The sequence below is a fragment of the Atractosteus spatula genome, chromosome 5, assembly GCF_055471065.1.
Source record: "Atractosteus spatula isolate fAtrSpa1 chromosome 5, fAtrSpa1.hap1, whole genome shotgun sequence".
In the NCBI taxonomy this organism is placed as follows: domain Eukaryota; kingdom Metazoa; phylum Chordata; class Actinopteri; order Semionotiformes; family Lepisosteidae; genus Atractosteus; species Atractosteus spatula.
In genome coordinates, this window is record NC_142710.1 from 53887074 (window position 1) to 53907275 (window position 20202).

The 20202-nt window shown below is 35.5% G+C and overlaps 1 protein-coding gene across 1 annotated transcript in view; it reads left to right on the forward strand.

Annotated features, from left to right (window-relative positions):
• fgd5b (FYVE, RhoGEF and PH domain containing 5b) overlaps positions 1-20202 on the forward strand; it is a 69037-nt gene that overhangs the window by 10254 nt on the left and 38581 nt on the right. Inside the window, exon 3 of the mRNA XM_088917372.1 lies at positions 19725-19854. Within this exon, the coding sequence (XP_088773498.1) occupies positions 19725-19854 (130 nt within the window). The remainder of the gene's footprint in view (positions 1-19724; positions 19855-20202) is intronic.

The following is a 20202-nucleotide window of genomic DNA, read 5'->3' on the forward strand; positions in this document are numbered from 1 at the left end:
AAATATTGCAGTTAATTTTCTGAAAGAATAGTTTACATAAAAATAATTTTTCCAAAGTTATTATATAAAAATAAACTGCTCTGCCTAAAACTTTATGTACTTGGATTGTCAGGATAGGCCCTAGTGCACAAATGGCCCTGACTCTTATGGGTATAGTGTCTTTCAACAGTATAAATGAATATTTTGTGGTTTTCAAAAAACTCTAAGAATTCACAAATAACAAACATAATGTTTTCCTAAATAGTGGTTAAAATGCTAGCAGTTAAAAGGTAAACATCCGATAATGGAAAGTGTTTTTTATGCATGAAACCATATCCTACATATTCTGTGTTATTCAAGAAGACATATTTTCAATTTCCATGAAGTTTGAACCCATCTTCAGTATTTAAGTACCCAAAAGCTGTGCATTAGTCACACAGAAAATAACAACAAGTACTTCTGTACGGGATAACCAATGAGCTTCCAGGTAAATTTTGCAATATTTATGTTATGTTAATAATTAATAAATTGAGCATTTTCAGATATGACAATTTCTTTGATTCAAGGTGTTGCATTGACAACACTGTGTACTGAAATCTGTGGTCTGGTCACTGAATGGTATAGAACAGGAAGATTTGAAATGAACTTCCACACGCACCCCAGGAGCATATTCTAACTGCTTGTTTTGGGTGGGTTTGAGAAGCTTGTGCAGGTTCTGTACCTAGATTTGACTGCTTCTTTGTATTAGATTAAATTAATTGTATCAGATTTCAGATTAGATCTGTAGTAGATTAGTCATTATGTTTTCCATTGATGTCTCAAGAGTTGATAAGCATCTGAAGTTTTTTATATAACTCTGACCTCTCTCCCTTCTCTTCCATTTCTGTAAGGTGATTTGGTGTGGAGTTAACTAAAAGAGAATTGTTTTTCATTGTGCTTTGCTTGTAAAATAAAAAAAAAACTAAAATAAATATACAATAAACATTTTTATAATAATGTGTCAAAAGGAAGGACACTCCACATTCTGCTGACACTTTCTCATGTTGTCAGTCATTAGCTGATGTCTGTGTTCTACAAAAACCCAGTGAGCTGTTTTCCCATAAGAATCAAAGTATTGTATCTATGTTCATCTGTGAGAATTCAAGTACCCCCTTGTCTCTGGGGTGTTTTCTGTTACATGCACATAAATAGGCAGTTTTTGACAGATATGCAGGAGCTTTGTGAATATTCTTTCCTGTGGTGTAGCACTATAGCTGCTTTGGTACAATCTAGCAGATGTTGAATGACCTAGGTTAAAACTGATAGAAAATATCTAAACATTTGCAATTGTGCTGTAAAAGATAACCAGCAAGCAGGTTCCCTGGGTGTAGTGTTCTGTGGAGAAGATGAAGTAGTCTGGTGTAAGAACTCAGCTTTGTCATTCACAGGGGTGTGTCCACACATTTCCTCCTCTTGCTGGGTTTCAAGGATTTGATTGTCTGTTGTAATAAAATAGGAAAAATAAAACTTGCAGTGTAAACAATAAGGCACTAATTTTCCATTATTCTTTCTACCCAGAAATTGTCCAAACAACAAATTTTCATAAAGCTTTAGTATCTGAATGTGTTCCGAATGTTTTTTTCTCGTTCTTATTTCTTCTTAAACTCTTCTTGATGTCTCTAAATCGCTAATTATTGCAGAAAACTGCCTCTTAAGTGTTGCATGCGAAAATGTGCTCAAAACAAATGGTTTCAAAATTGAAACAATGTTTCAATAAATTTTGGTTTGCTTAATATTCATTAGTTTTACTCATCTAACATTAAGTGCAACTTCACTATATTGTATTCAAAATCAGAAGTACTTAGTTTGGAAAAAATTGTTCCATAGTTCATTTTAACATATAAATGATATGTATATATTGAAGTTTGTATTTTCCTTTTTTGCAAAACCTTAAAAAAATCAGATTGATGTTGCGTTACTATATGTTAATCTCTCCCAATTATATATAATCATTTTCCCACTAATGCAAAAAAGCCTCCTTGCATCAGTCTTAAAATAAACATTAACGCCTCCTCACATTTGAATTCTTCTTATTTTTTTAGGGTGGAGCTGAAGGGGCGGGGTGCTGTTGAGTGCACAGAGAAAATTTTGTGAGCACATTTGTGTCTGCACATTTATATACGTGCTCCAAAAACTGTTTCCCGATCGCACACACGAAATTGAAAATTCTACACTTAAGATTTACTTTTTTTTAAGGGAACCAAATGGGATGAACAGTAATTTTTGAGCCTAGTTATTGAGCCTAGAAGTTATGACAATATAACATGTGAAGAGACTCTCCACCATGAAACAAATTGCCCACAAGTAGCTGATTTTAAATTACTGCCTGTCATAATTAGGGCTCATCTTGATCAGAGCCGTGCGGTCTCAGTCTCATAGTTTGGGCATTATAAATAGCTTCTAAATATATTTTTAGTGCAGTGTTCATGAGAACCTACTTGAACTGCAGTTTGATGTTTACATATTAAAAACCACCCAATTCCATTTCTATCCTTATCTGAAGGATAGAATTCTGACCCTAACCCACTTGTCAAGAATTCCTCTAGGTTAGGTCAGGTTTGAATTTCTCTGAAGCATATTTTAATATAGCTTCTGTGTATGCAAGTGCATTAAAAACAGAGAGAGGGTTAAGGAAGGATGTGCAAGCTTGTGTGTTAGTAACAGAATAATTTGGTCAAAGGAGAGTTTTATTTTGATAAACTTAAAAATGAAAGTTTTTCTGCAGACCTAAGAGGTTCAGTGCAAATTTATGGGATTTCTGCTGCTGGACATTTATAATGAAGGCTCTGTGCCTTTTGCGTCTTATGCGCGTCTTTGTTCCAAGGGTTTACAGTGTCTATTGACTACAGCCGCCATGACTTCATGTGGTCTATTAATAGAACTCTTTCAGCTTCCTTACTAGTGTGCTGTCCCAGACAGTACTTCAGGTCACATCTATCCATTTCACGAATTTTTTTGCAGTTGGAAATAATGTGTTTGAGAAAGGCGTAACACACTTTAAACACGCACTTTAGCACCGTAATACAGTCTATCTCAATTAATGGAATAGGAGTAGAACCTTTTCAAAATTAAAAGGGTTCATGCTGGTCTCTTAACATCACTTCAATTCAGATTGACGTTCCAGTCAACTAATTACTCCCAAGACAGTGGGACACAGTTTTATATTTTACGATAACAAATAATGCAGTCTTCAAAGACAGGTGTGTTGTTGGAGGAGTGGTATGTCCACAGGTTTTCTAGGTGTCTATAAAGCATTAGTGCCTCAAGAGTTGGGAGAAGCTATTAACTTTAAGAGCGTTAGAATGAAATTCTGCAGACACACTGGCCTTTCAGGACAAAGACTATACAGCTCTGTTAGATGCATTCTCTGAGCAGGATTTTACACAGTTATCAGGTTGCTAACTAGGTAAACTGGGTGCTACTAAAATAAAAGAGATCAAAGAAGATGCACTTGTATTTGCTGTGATTTCGACATAATTATATTTTCCAATCAATTACTGTTACTTTTTATATATCTAAATATTATACAAATGTGATATGAAATACTGAGAAGTAGGTTACAGAATTCTTGCTAGGGAGGAAATGATGTATTTTCTGAAATACCCCAAAAGGTCATAATGTAGGTTATATTGCTAATACAGAAAGTCTGTCACCTTTAAAATATCATTCCAACAAAATATGCCAGTGACGAAAAACCATGTAACAATTATTCAGAAATCCTTTCTAAATCCTCCAGAAAGAATTTGTTGTGAAAGAGAAAAAAATATATACATTACTAAACCACCATATACAGTAGTTAACGTGCCCTTTCATTATAAAAGGTATGAATAAGACGAAACCATGTAGACAATTTTCACTATTTAACTCACTGATGTGTTAAAGGTACAGTACTTCTGATTAAGCTTTGCCTAATGATAGCCTGCCTCTTGGTGATAGCTCTGATCAATGACTCCTTTCCTGCACAGGGCCCTTGTGCTTCAAGAGTCTGCTTAAAAAAGCATGAGCTATTTTCTGCTCAGCAGACAATATAACACCTGGAGGTTACAAACTGTAGGTTCATATATTGGTGGTAAAATCTCTCTTCATACAGAAGAGGCATTCAGTTCCCTTTGTGTAATGTAATTTGTGAAAAAATAAAAAAAAAACCATACACATGCCACCATACACATAAAATCAAAATATTAAGTTGCTGTAGTGGGAAGATTGTCATTTAAACTACATGATTGTAACATACAGATCATTAGAACAATTATTAATATGACATAATGAGCTAAAATATCATTTTGATTTTTTATCCATACATATAATTGCAGTATCATTTAAGCATTTTTTTAGATCTGTTTCTTAATAGGAATATGTATATATACACTGATTATAGGATTAGATTCTTGGATGTGTCAACAAGAACAAAAGATATTAATGATGAGGACCACTTGACAATGAGACAGTGGGATTTGTGATGGATTAGCTAAACCTCACTTCATATTGGAGGCTTTTGTTTAGTTTACACCTTATACCTCAGTTTGCTCTTACTCTTAGTTTACCATAGATTCCTAAATGAAAAGCTTCATTTTTAATTCTTGACTAATTTAAGTTGGAGAAAAAGATTAATTGTACTACACTGGTTACCTACATAAATAACTTTTTGATAGTTAGGAAGGGTACAAATAAGGTATGTGACTTAAAAGGCACAGATAGAATATATGTCTTTGACGGTTTCTTTGAACAATTTGATCCGTGCTTTGCATAGCCATTTTGACCTCATCCTTTAATTAATGTCACCAATTATTTGACTGCAAGAATACACTTTATTAGCAATTTAAGCAGCAATACCGGCAAAACAAAAGAGTGCTTTTCAAGCTGAAGCACTCATCCATTTAGTCTAATTGCTTCATTAGGAGATAATTAATTGGTAGGAGTGAGGAGCTGCGTCAGCTGCAAAAGAACATGTGGAGGATACTTCCATGCTGAAAAGCGAAAAGAAACAACTTGTGTTATTTTGTGTATGCTTTTCAGTGTGGAATTAACCTGTAGCTGATCCATAATTAATTGATAACTAATCAACTAAGTTTTCAACCTAGTGGCTTAAGGAGCAGGAGTGACATAAAGAAGGGAACACATTTATTGCAAAGTGTACAGATGTAACCATCAAGTGCAAATTTGCTGGGTGATTTTTAAGTGTTTTAATTCTGGGGTAGCATATGACACTGTTTTCAATGAAGTAAATGTTGATGTTTTGTAGTCATAACATGGAAAGACCGATGAGTGTATATTTAGAAGATTACAAAATTTAACTTAATTCAGGACAGCAAACACAAAGCTTTAGAAGTTGTCCTCTTACAGTGTATTCAAATATTACTTCAGAAACTTTCAAAACTATGTTTTAAAACCCTGGGTGAACTGTGGCTTCTTAAAATAATAAGCAGGAAAGGCCACACACAAAGGGCCATTTGTTTCTAAGCCATCTTGGGTAGAATTCACATACCACTGGTACATCAAAAGCACATAGAAGTCATGAACTATTTCTGAATGTTCATAAATGCAGCCCACTGACAACCATAGAGGAATGTGGCACCCATTAGTGATATACAGTATCTGTCATACAGCTTTAAGCTAGTGGTTGCCAGTGGGTCATTTGTTTTCTGCTTAAAAAAATTGAGAAGAATCCTGCTTCAATTACTAAGTTGCGCAAACCATGGGGAACTAAAGAAACAAGCAAAGACTATGCACTTTGTCATCCATCTTGTAAGAAGACATGTGTCTTTCGATGGAAAACTAGCTCTTTTCTTTTTTATATTGTGCTCTGAAGTCAATCCCACAAAGTTTGGAAAAAAAGAACTATTCACACAGGTTTATATACAGTACTAGTGTAAAGGACATACTTTTCTACACATATATATACACTCTATATGTTTTTACAATAGTATTTGGTCAGAAAAATTCAGAACTTTTCCCCTGTTTGCTGTTATTGTTGGCTATGGTTTTTCATAGAGAAAAATCATATATGATTCTTTTAGTTTATAGAAAATGGAAAATAGCCTTTTAAAAAAGAGGGCTATTGTTAAATTACACAGTACCTCTTAAGTAGACCAAATTAGGCACTCTCCATTTAAAAGAAGTCATTGATGTGAAGTTCACTGAGAATGGACAAAAAAACTCATTTTATTTGTTACAATGAGGCGAGTGGATGGTGTGGCAAATGGCTGGATAGAGCCGCGTCTTGCTGACAGGCTGAGGAATCCAAATACTTAATTCCAGCGAAGGCTCACAGAGTAACTAGAGCTGACAGAGATAGCCAAACCAGATCGGAGTTATGAAGGCAGGCAGAAATAGTCGAAGAGGACAGATGATAGCCAGAGCAAGACTGAGGGAGGGCACAGCTGTTGGGGTAGAACGACGGTGGATCCATCCTCTGGCTGGAGGTACGGCACTAGTCTGTGGTCAAGTGCTCAGCTGGACAGACGGGTGCCAAGAAGCAGAGCAGGTTTGAGACAGACTGAGTAATAACTGAATTCTGAATTCAGACTGAGTGTCCTTCTTGAAAGTGAGCCTGTTGTACTATGAGCACTACCCTTGCCAGAAAGTAGCTCAGTGACAGAGTGGCAGATCAGGGTTTTTAATATTCTGGACTAATGGGCTAATTACCTGTTAAGTCTGGGCACTTAACATGAGTCCTCATGTCCCCAGAAGGCGTTCAACTCCTCCTGGCTGGTTTTCATGGAGACCAGGAGCTGTGACCTCTGGCTCAACAGGGCATAACAATGTTTCCTTGAATTCAGTGATCTTGGATTAATCAGAAGACCCTCAAAGTATTGTCAAAAGATATCCAGTTAGTTCTGTAATTGGTGTTTTGACAAAAATATTACAAATTGGTGATTTTGGTTTTTTACCAGGGAAATACTTTGCAGATATACAGTAGTCTGTAGTTGGGAACAACATTGATATAATCAGTCAGATAAAAAAAAAGTTGTATACACCCTCCCATTTTGGATTTCAACTCTGTATTGTATTGCTGTTCAAATACAATTAGGACAAGTTGTGTTGTGGAATAAACTTCCAATATCCTACTGTAAGCCATTCTTAGATTCTATTGTGTCTTACTTATCTTATCAAAAAGTTCGCTGAAGTAAAGCTCTGTTGAGATATTGTTAGATCTTGACTCTAAATTCCTAATCTAAATCTAAATCATGATGTGACTCTTTGACCAGTTTTATATATCTGTGATGGAGACTCACACAAAGCTTTGTGAAATGAGGTGAAAGAAAGCTATGAAATGTGCTTTGTGTGGTTAGCATCAGAAAGAGTGTTTTAAATCCTGTGTGGTAAACCATGCAGTGCAGATAATGTTCATAATGGAATTTAAACACTGATGGCTTGTTCATAATGGAATTTAAATACTGATGGCTTGTGTAGCTGCATTTAATTTGAGATGGAAAAAATGGAAAATTTGTTAAATTATAATGTTATTCTTGGAATAACAATCAATATTGCTGTGAACTCACTTTTCCAGTACACTGCTGAGTACTAAGCAAGGATTAATGGCGAATATTTGAATAGAGGATTCTTGTGTTTTGCAGATACAGTAATCATGTATGTTCTTAGAGGTTTGCCGTTTCTATCATATATAATCTGATTTAACGGTTGAACTTGTTTGTTTTTGCAAAGACAGAGCCAGAAAACTGCTATATAGGAACAAGTAATAGGTTTATGTTATATATACTGTATATAACTGCTATATACAGTATATATAACTGCAAATTCAAGTGACTACTGTACATGTTATTTAGAAGCACAATCCATATTTACATTTCCCTGTAACTTTATTTCTTGGTTGGTACACATCCTGTTGTGTGCTAGTTGATATTTTTTGTGTTTCCTACTGCTATGTTTATTGTGTAAGTTGGCTGTCTTTTCCAGTTTAAGTAATCTCTGAAAAGATCTGAACAATAGGACGTTACATGGAAAATTGTGCCAATGTCACACCATATTGTCAGACTACAGTTTCTTTTCCCCTATTGTAAAGCAAAGACAGCGGAAAGCTGTGTAGAACTGTATTTACTAGGATATGAAACTAGAATAAATAAAATTAATGGGAAACAGAGATGATGTTAACCATAATATTGAAGTGCACATTGAAGTTGAATAGCTGCTACATTGTAGTCATATAATATAAAAACGTTTTCGTAGTAATTTTCTCACTGAAAACAGAAACAGACAGTAAAATCTCAGACTTGTCCTTGAATGCGGCTTTAAAATAGTGAAAAAGGTGTTAGAACTGTACCATTTTAGGTCAGTGAATTTGGCTTTAATGCAACACCAGAGAAAGAGACTGCAGCACTATGGGTAAAGTCCAAATAAGAATGACTGAAGTCCTAAGGATGGGTCTGTTTCTGGAATGTATCATATTCCAGTCTCTCTGAAGGCCTATGGAGCAGTGGTTTCAAAGGCTTGGGATGGAAAAGGCAGAATTTCCCATAATTATGTTTCCAGCTGCTTTCACCATTCAGTTTCTAACATGAACAACAATCATTTCCAAATGATTGTAAGCTAGGGTAAGAACATAATGCTTAAAATTGAAGTAAAATTATATTATACTGTAGTGTTATATTACATTCAAGATTCACTTGAGTCATGCATATTCTAGGATGGATTTTTAAAATAAACCTTCATAAAATTTCCTGAATGAAAAAAAAAACAATCAGTAAATAATGATGAAGTAAAAAAAATAGACAACAATAATATTTTCATTTAATGATGAGACGTGGTCCATGAGTACACTATATGCTCAACAAACTTTAGTTTGAAGCAGCCAGTTTATCCAGTATGTCTACATGTACTGTACATATGAATGTCTCAGTGCTATGGTTTTAAAGAGTAAGGTATATAGGCAATAAGCACTTTTAAAAAAATGTATTCATCTGACATTCTATACCATAAATACCTTAAGTAATAAACACCTTAAGTAGACTTATCTTAGTATTGATTACAATGCATTAGGTTGACACTTGTATCCAATGAGACTTTCTACCCACAACCCCAGCTAGGGTTTGGATCTACGGCTATCCGGAGATTTGAGTAGAGCTCTAACCACTACTTCTATTTGCGGTACAACCACCCATGAGTATATCCTTGAAGCTTTTCAACTTTAAGGCCAAATTAACTGGCATCACAGTTGTTAGGTGTACACGTAGGTGTTCTGTAACGTGTTTGTAATCCATGTTTCAATCTAATATGGTTTCATAGATTATACTGTATATAAAGATAGGTTCTCCACATGTTATTGTAGGTATCCTCTGCATGCTCTGGTTTCCTCCTACAGTCCAAAAACATACAGATAGGTTAATTGGCTTCTGGGAAAATTGGTCCTGGAGTGAGTGTGTGTTTATGTGTATGTGTCCTAAGATTGACTGGTGTCCCATCCAGAGTGTATCACGCTTTGTTCCCGTTGTTTGCTGGGATAGGCTGCAATTCCCCAGCGCCCCCCCTTGTGGCTATAAAAATTGCAAATTCCAGGGAAAGGAGTTTACGTATTCTAAAGATTTGCGTGGGTTGAGTATTTTCTTTCATTTCCTCTCACCGCTGTTTTAGTTCAGAGGTAACAAGTGGTTTCCACTACCTGTAAGCAAAAGTGAGTTTAGTGTATTAAATAGCATTTAAAAGTCATTTATAAGTCGAGTTATGGAGTCATACTTCATAAGTATAAACAACTTTCAATGGCCTCACTTCCTGAGTGGAATTTTAAGGTGCAGAGATATTACTATAGACAAAGAACATGAAAGGCCAGGTTTGTACTCCATATGCAAAGTACATAACAACAGAACCAAGCACAGCACATGCATTTATGTGTTTTGGAGCTGATGGAAGGGGCCCGTTTTCTCTTTGTCCTGAGTATTGATGAGACTAAAGGAAGCCCACCCAGTACATTACTGTGTAGTTGTCTGCTTGGAATTGTATTCAGTCAGTGGAGCCATTCCTGTGTGTCAGCGGGTCTACACTGTAGGTTTTGGCTTGAGAAGGCCTGGGTGTGGGGCATCCTAACGTCAACTGCTCTGAGGTCATTGCCAGGTCATCTCTTGGGAGGAAGTGCTCTGCCTATGTTCTTCCACCTTGCTGTTTACAGGAAATGCGAGACAAGGGCCTCTGCAATGGGCCATAGTGCTGGAGGGTGTGAAGTTCTCAGACGTCTGGTGAAAAAACAATCTAAGGTGTGGTGCTGAAACCCTGAAACATTGTCATAAAATACCAGACTAAAAACTCAAGCTGTTTTAGTCTCCGTTTTTTAAAGCTGGCAGCTAAGAAGTTGTTTTTTTTCTGACCAGCACAACTTAAAATGGACTTTCTTTTTTATATGTGAGTTATATATATACAATTTATCTCTTAATCACTGAACAAATTATCGAATACCATATACAGTAAATGTCTTCTAAAGACTTAAAAACAATACTGATCTGAGATGTGTTTAAGGTCATTTGTTTAAGTCTGTCTAAAGAGAAGTAAACCTTTTCTGTGAGCAACAAATTTATATATGTATACACTTTTGTCCAGAAGTCTTCGCAATCTTAGGCACAATCAGGTGTTATCAAATTTGTAAGGGACAGTATGTTACATAAAACAACCATTTACTCAGAGCATCCACTTTCTTTTCTGGTAGTCTATCAACTTGTAGCTGGCTGTTATCACTATAGCTTGGTTTGGGTATGTTGAGTGAACTTATTAAGAAGCAGAACATATTAGAAATATCGAATTCACATTGATCAGAATCTACAAAAGCCTGATTACAGGAAATTAGGGCAAACTGCCTGGGACCAATATGAATTATTGCAGTAACATTTAACATTCAAATCAAATAGGCTTACTGTCAGGTGTACCTTAAACATTCGTCATTAAAGACCACAGCACTATGAAACACAGATCTGAAAATGTTAAAATACAATGGCTACAGTTTCAATAGAATATTCCTAGAGAATGTGTTTCAACATAAAGAAAGAAAAACTGCAAATACCGGAACAATGCAAAATGTCTTAAGACATTTTCACAATATTGAATACATTATATACTGTACAGTATAAGAAAGATTTCCAGTTAAAGTCTTAGATGAAAAAAGATTACAGATGAAACTAGTCAGCATGAAACACATAAAAAGACATTAAAATGAACCCCCTTTATTCTGAAAGCAGAGAACTCTTTATTTCAAGATTATTCTCTAGGCAGTAGGTGTAAAAAAATTATTTTTTCAGTGCATTTGTGAACGCTGATGAATATACCCTTTGCTGGTGACAGTGCAGTAAGCAAAGGAGCACAGACCACATGGTGACCTAGGCTGGGCGCTAGATACAGGCCTTTGATTGGGTGGGGAGCCTAGTGCAACATCCTGATGCAGGATGGAGTGGGGTGGGTGGGGAGCAACTTCCAGGCTGAAAAAGCACCTTGATTAGCAGATTACAAAATGCACTGGCAAACAAGGAGGGTCAGAACACTGTGGTTTGTAGTACATCTTACCCCTAATTTGAACAAAGGAATCTGTCCTCCATTTGGAAACAGTGCAAACAGCAGCTTTATACAGGGAAACACTTCAAACTAGGGTAAAACACTGGGATACTGTATTACAGTTTGTTTTCAGTCCTGTACTATTGTTTGTACATGTCCAGTATCTGAAGAATCATAATACAGAGTTGCCATGTAGAAATATATTATCTTGACAGAAGGACAGAGAATTGGAAATTAAAAATATTGATCTGATGAGTGTTAATGAAATGAAGACAAGATCATTTCCCCAAATTTTACATTTAGTGTTGCACATTTCCTGCAAATGAAATGCTAACCTTTGTGAATATAGTATAAAATGCTGAAGCTGTAAACCCAGTCGTTTAGCTAAAGAATGTAATAAATATTATGATCGCATAAAGCTGACATAGGTTGCACAATTTAATTTGAAACACATGAACATTTTTGGTTAAGTCTCTTTTTTTTCCTCCTGAAAGCCTTGCTGATGCTCTATAATATGTTGGCAGTTCAGTGTTAAGGGTTTCTGTTCTCTCTGTGACTATTTGTAAGAGAGACAAGAGTCAGGCAAACAAAAGGAATCAGTAGTTAGCCTGGAGTTCTGTGGACTTACAAAATTATATTATTTTTCCTGTGATGTTATGTCAGGAAATAATTCAGTATTGTTTTCTCTGAGAGCTATTGGATAGCAGGGGCTGAAAGAGTGAAGAAAAACATAATTTCTCATTTTTTAACCAGGCATCAAATAAGCAGCCTTTGAGCTTGAAGACATTTGGGGTAACTTACACTTTGATTGAGGAGCCAATTTAAAACAGTCTGGATGTTTTGAACAATCTGTAAGATTGTGTGCTTTTTATCTGATCTGTGATACAATCTGTCTGAGAGCCACATTTCTCCTGGTGAAAGTCACTTAGTTCGATTGCTTCTACCTTAACTTTATCAGTGTAGAACTGCAATCTGCAATTTCTTTTTAAGAAAGAAAAAAGACACATTGCAGAGAGACCCAGAAGCCATATTTCTAACTTTATAAGGTTTTAAAAATTTATTTATACCTGTAAATCGCTGTGGATAGTCATAAATATTTTGGACATAGGTCAGATACCTAAAAATAATTTTGGGGTATGATATTCTACTACAGTTTTCTGTGGTTCCCATGTTTTGTGATTTACCTGATAGGATATTCTGTGGCAGAATTCTGTGCAACTTAAGAGATAAAAAGTCTAATATTTGTTTGGATAATGAATTAAACAATGTTCTTCTCTTTTCAGCATGGAATAAACTTTTACTTGTTCCTTTGCATCCTAAGCATGTTGACGCAGCTAACCACTTGAAATTAATTCCAATTGCAATGAATTTCAGAGTTGGGAGTCAACTGAGTTTATTAAAATATTATGAAAAAGACTTTATAGTATTTAAGCAAACCATTTCTATCACATTAGATTATCAGAATTACACGATGCACTGGCAATCAATGAATTATATATATATACAGAGTAGTACTAAAATGACATGTTGAGATCACATCTGCAGTTTGTATTTGTAACTCTTAGTCAAAAGCATTTGATGGTTTAATTTTGTCTCCTAAACCAGGAGCATCTACAGTAGGTGGCAGAAGCCTTTAGTTGGAGTCTGTTGCATTTTGGTTAAATTTTAGCACTGGGAATAAATTACTGTATCTGGTAACTCTTTATTGAAGTTTATTACTCCATTAGTAGTGTTTACTACATCAGTTAAGTTCAAAACTATTTCCTGTGGGATCATATGAAGTATTGCTAAAATTAAAGAACTTGTAGCAAGATCTTTAAACTTTAGTTTTTTTTTTTAATTTGCCCTAGAACTTTATTGAAAAGACAGCAATATTAGTGGAAATAGAGTACAGGTTTGGACTTCAAGACCAGTGTTATAAAAGTACAACCATGATATAGAAATGACAGCTTTTGTAGCTAGGGATTTTCGAAAGGAATTAATCAACAGTTCCATGAAGTTTGCAAAAATCTGACTAACATAGTGTTTTGCTCATTCACAGACAGACTTTAGCAAGTACCCAGTGCAGCTGCAAGGCTTGACTTAAGGCGAACTTTTTGTAACCTCCAAAATGATATAAAACAGTAGAGCAGAATGATGGGACATTATAGTACTCGAGTATCTCTCTTCTCCACATTAACATACTGAATGAAATTTTACGCTGGGAAATATGTGTGTGTGAAAGCCCTTGGGCTAATAGAAGATGTAATGTGATCAAAGAGCACTACAATTTCGGAGAACTGGAGAGGGAACTGTGGATTTCCTATTGTTATATTAGATTTTGTGAGATAAAGTCTGACAATATTTCAATTTCACTTACGACCCCAAACAGAAGTGCCATATTCTTCAATCAGGTATAGCTGTAATTTAATAGAGACAAAAGCAAACTCAGGCAACAGTGAAAATATGAGGGGAAATGATTTCGGCAGGTCCAACCCCACCTTCATTAATCAATTTATTAAGACAATAAAAATGAACAGCAAGCTTCAGCCTAATCATTATGAAGAGAAAAGGATTTTTTGTGTCTCATTATTTCAAAGTTAAGCACTATTATTTGAGGAAAAATGTGACGACAATGCAATCTATTACACAAACGAATGTGTTACTAATCATAATGTCACTTTGGTGACTGTGTCCTCTCCACTCTCAGAAAGAAGTATATAGATTGTTGTTATGAATGTATTTAATGCTGTTGCTCCAGCTTAGACATCTTTGCTGCTGGCAACGTATTCCAAACTCAAAACATTTTGTTTCCTTCTTCAAATAACAGTAGGAGACAAGGCCAAGCATCTTTAATTTATGCTCCAGATTTCTGTGGTGCAGTATAAGAAGTGGTATTGGCTTCCTAAATCAAGGAACTCCAATTCGCTTAGTTAGCCAAATAAAGATGTATGCAATTTTCTAGAAAAACCTTGTGGAAATGCAAGTTTGTAGACTCCAGGGGATGAAATATTCTTCACAATTTGTCATAGCCACAGTATAACGTTAACACAATGCTGCTGGAATGTGCAGTTGTCACTAGGGAATTTATAATGTTCCGACATGCTAACAACATGCATAAAGCCTCACTTAGGAACAGCTTCAAAAGCAATATTTGAAAAACCACTATTTAGGATTATGGTGTTTTTAATAGTTACTATGAAGTGATTGATATACAACTTTTCACACTTCTTCACAATATTAGAAAGAAAGAAAGTCTGGGATTTCAAATTCCTTGTTTCCAACTGTTTCTGAAGATGTTAGAATAGTGGACAATTCTGTAGTCAAAAAATGTTGGCCCTTGAATCCAAACAAGCTCAGAACATTGATCAGTACTCTTTACATCCAAGATGAATGAAAACATATTAGAAACTTACAAAAAAAGTAGCTATGGACTGTGCTGATTTTTGACCATTATACAAAGAGTTACAGCTTAACGTACATGTAGGATTCAATGTTAATATTTAAGATCATTAAAAAAAATGACATCCCATTTATTTAGTTTTTTTGGATTAAAAAAACTGCACATTAAACTGTTTAGTATAGCACTATCTGCCCATCTGATCATCTGTAGTTGTGTTCTTTGTTAGGCCCAGCTGTAGACTTATAAAGCTAAGGACTACAGTTAGTACAAAGACTAAGCTCTTAATGTTTGAAAATGATAAATCTTCATCTATTTTGCTGATTCATGTTAATTTTAAACATTAATCATTAATTTTAAACATGTTTGCATGTTTTAAAATGTTCTAGGAAGCTGTCACAAGGAAACATCATCACTGTTAAATATTCATTTCAAGCAATGAAGGTGCAAATTTATATTAAATGGAAAAGTTGATCATACATAACTTAGAACTTAGAAATATATATAGTTGTTTGTATGACCAACTGTATTTGAGCAACCATGCTCAAAATGACGCATTGAAGCAAAAGACGTTTTACTGTATATGCCGAAGGTATAACAATATTCAGACTGTGTAGGATGGTTGAACAGATTAGACTGCAGCAGTCATGAGCCATTCTTGCTAGCACAATTAATGTGTCTTTTCCTGAGAGGCAGCCAGAAACGGCAGCCAATTAAAAAAAAAGTTTTTAAAAGTAGACAAAAATAGAAGAAAGCAATGCTCTTACAAAGCTGGACAATACCACCTGGATATTTTTCAACAAGACAGTACTCGCCTTGCTTTTAAAGCTCTTGTGGTAACTGAACTACTTTGAATTTGTGTGCTCACAATATCAAAATAAACAGCAAGTGCTCTTTATAAAGAGGAGCAGCTTGTTGCAGTCAGTTGCAGATGTCTCCCATGTAATGATTTTCAATTACAGCCCAGTGATATTCCATGCCCATTCTCAAATTGTTGTCAGTTGTCCCACTTTAAACTGTGATTAATTATTGCAATAATAGCCCATTTAATTTTAACCTTCAATTCCATCCACATTTTCAGACCAATTCCAGCAAACAGAAGATGATCTATGTATTTGGTTTAAGTACAAACCTCATTAATAAATACATAGCAACATGTTTTTCATGGTAACACCATTACTTAATTACTGCTTGTGTTACTACAGTCCTTTAGTTTGATGTCTGAAGTTAGTACAGTACTTAATCCAAAGACAGTCTTGACAGTCAGGGAAGCTAAGTCACCCAAAAGTCACCATAGCTGGGCTCCGTTAAGCTTGTCATCTACATTGAGAATGGTCTCTCCCAAACTCATCACAGGTGTTTAAAATACTGTAATCAGGGCTCCACTACTCAAAATGACTTCCCCCAGCCACAGAGACCTCGCTTCACTCCACCACAATCACATATATACCCTGAGGTACAGTTTAAATACACTACAGGTGTCTATCTTAGGCTATGCTTGGTTCTTCAAGTCCAGTATGTTCCTTTTGTGTCTCTCATAACCATATAAGCTAGCAATACAGTAAACCCTCAGTTTCTCAGACTTCACTTTAACAGACTTGGGACTTCATTATTAAAGTTAATTATTTATTAACATATAATAAAAATAAATGCTGCTTAGGTTTAAATTCAGGAATATCAGTGATGTTCAGTAGGGGTAGATCAATTGCTAAAAAAGAGTGTTGTTTATTTCATATGCTTCACTGAATTTTATATACTAAATTTCTAAAAAGAGCTTGTATATTTGATATTATGGGTGATATTGTACAGTATATTGTAAAAAAAAGGCATAGAAAGAAATTACATTGACTGTGTTTATTACTGTTGTTAAAATTTGTTAGAAGATCCAGAAAGCATATATACAGTATGTGTTTTTTTTCTCATGTAATATATTTTGGACCCGAAAAAATGTAATTCTTATTTTAATGGACATTCAGTAATAATGGACACCCAATTAGTCTGTTAAACTGAGGGTGTACTGTATATATATAAAAAAATAAAACAGATTTAATTTAATATTTGTTTCTGAAAAACACTATATGTAAGAAAAAAAATAAGTACTGAAGGGAAGGTTGTAATTTTTCAAGCAATGCTCAAATATTAACATTCTGTATTGAAAAATTATACTTTAACTGTCACTGGTCTTACAAGAGATATTTTCTTTTATTCTCAAAAGGGCTGAGATTTTATTATACATTTATCATCTCAGTACCTGACTGGCTTCAGATTCAGAGCTGAGAAATTATCTTGTGTTTGATTAATACGTGGACTCTTTGCAAAGGTGTTAGCAGAAAGCTGTGTAATTTATGGATCCTGTTTAAAATTGTACCTATAATGAGATTCAGCACCAAGGCATAGATAACACTAATAACAGTAATGTACTTCTTATTGTATTTCAGAGATGTGACGGATTTAAATCTCCCAAATTTACAATGGCAGCACGAGTGCATGCTCTGTCTTTAAACATTTGGATAGCTTCCAATAAAAGTATACATTCTGCCCTCAAATGTTTTTGTGTGTGTACATATTATTGCTAAATTTAAAGTATTAAAACCCTATGGAACAATAATGGAATCAGGAAACAAACAGGATTGTTCATTTATCGTTTTAGGGATGCCAATGTACCTCTCAAAGACTTCGCAATAGAGTAGCTTGTTAGCCTTTGCAATCAAGGCAGATCTATCTTGAGGTAAAAACTTATTTTCAAACAAGGATATATTTTAGCCAGACATTGATCAAGGACTCCATTGTTCAAGATTCTATTTTTGAAAATGCATCCTTTTGTTTTAGGAAGCATTGCAGGTAAAATTTTACATAGACTAAAAAGATATGGCTACACATGAGTTTGTTTGTTTGTTTATTTGTTGGTTTGAACCTGTTTCTGTAATATTTACAGCTCAATTAGGGAGCACCCTATCCCAATGTCCATGCATCCATTTTCTAATTGCTTTATCCAGTACACAGTTGCAAGGGAGCTGGAGCCTAACCTGGCAAGCAACGGGCACAAGGCAGGTAACACCCTGGACGGGACACAAGTCCATCTCAGGACACACACAGGCACAAACATGCTCACACTCACGTGAGGGGCAGTCTTCCCAGAAGCCAATTAACTTACCAGTCTGTCTTCAGACTGTGGGAGGAAACGGGAGCACCTGGAGAAAACCCCACATGAAAACCGGTGGAACATACAAGCTTTAGCACCCCAGTAATTGAACTCGGGGCCCCAGCACTGCAAAGCAGCAATTGCTCATCACCGTAAAACTGTGCCATCCACCATCCCAGTGTGTCAAATGAAATGTTAAAACTATTCAGCTATCCCCAGTGGGACACCACTTGCTGGAAGATGCCTGTGTGAAGGATTGTCTTGTATGCTGAACTTAGTTTGTTTAAATATGCTTCCTGCATTTTGTATGTACAGTAGCAGCTACAAGAGTAGAGGGTTACACTACTTCACTCATATGTCTTGGCTAAAGAAATCTGCTAAAGCCATCAGGATGTCAGTTATTTCAAACAGAGCTGCTTTTGTTGCAGTAAGCTACTGTCTTCTTTGTTGTATGTATAGTTTGTATGGCTGTGGATTCAGTCAATTAAAAGTGAGTCAGTCTCTGTGGGCTCTTCTTTTACTGCTCTGAAGTGGCTCGCTGTGTGGCTGCAGAACTGGCGCTTGTGCTCGTGCTCCTAATGTCTCCACAATCTGGTCTCAGTCATCCGTATTACCGCTGCAGGAGAATAAAAGAAAATGAGGCTTGGATTATAGGAAACACGCTGAGGTTGCTTGGACCTTTGAAGGCTTTGTGGTGTTTATTTAGCTCTGTTTTTTAGCAAATGCTCAGGGATTACACAATATCTGCTAGCTTTACTGGGGTACTTCTGTTCACAGTAATTGGTGGATTCTTTTCCAGTGATCCAGACAGATCGAGCTGTTAATACTCCATCTCTTTAATGCTCTACCTTTTCTCTGTTGTTTGTGGAGAATGATTTGCTATTGTTAAATTCAAGGAAAGCTTCAGAACTTGTCAGCTAAAGCATGGAGTTTTTCTTCAGTATATGGAGAACAGTTATGAAAATGGTCATTCTTATGCAGTGTGTGAACAATACAACACAGAGAAGAAAAATATATATATCATGTGTCATGTAAGGCTGATACTGTATTTGTGCTAAAGACATGGAATTGAACACACATCCATGTGTTCAGAGTGTTAGTTTTAATGTTGCAGTGCTTTACATATACAGTAAACACATGCAGTGTCAAGGAAAAATATATTTAAGTTGTATTATATTTCCATATTTAAGGTACATATACTGTAACATATAGATCACTTTAACCAAATTGGCATCCATTATCAGAATGTTACTTACAGTATTCTTGACTGAGTTGTGATTAAAAAAGAAAAATATTTTTTACTAAAACTTGTAGATAAAGTAACTTTGCACTACCCATACACGCATACTACTTTTATTTGTTTAAGTAAAAGAAAAACTAGAAAGACATACTATGTTAACTATGGCACTTGACATTCCCAACATGGGAGAATTAGCACACATGATGTACTAGAACAGTGACAATAATTATCATTATAGTGATTGACACGGTTTTCAATGTCTCTACTTCATTGTCCTAACACTTTGCAATGCTAGACATCTTTCATCTTTTTGAAGTAGTCACACACAGAGCATTTTCTCCTTAATAGGACTATTACTAACATGGTGAAAATTCTGCAATGACTCACACCAGTGGTGGAGATCATTAAACCTGAATGATTTACTGAGATTTTGAGTTTCATGTCTTTTTTTGTTGCAGTGCCTATACAGAGCCTTATAATGTGTGTCCAGTGTCTGCGGTGCCAGTTAGTGGCCTGGCATCAGAGGAAGACCAAGGCAAGAGCTCTGGGGAAGAGGACAGCCTAGTAGAGTCCAGCCAAGAGAGACAGGTGAGTCCTTTCAAAGAGCCATTTTTAGAGGATGGTGAATTCTGGTTTTAATGACCAAGTCAGTATCTCAAACAGTATCTCAAGTGTAAGATGTGTGTTAACACCACTCCATGATATACATCTTAGAACAATAAGTAAGGCGGCATTGCTAATATGAATGCCCCTTATCAGGACACCTCTGCTTTGGTAATAATGCCTTCCTCTGTTGGCACTTTATTTAAGGGTCGCAGCTTATAACCGGCTTGCATCAAAGTTAAATAATGTGCTACTTAAGGTGCACCTTATGGTAAAAGCAGAGTACTGTATGCATCTCATTATGCTGATTTGTGCTATTGGTGTCTGTTGTAA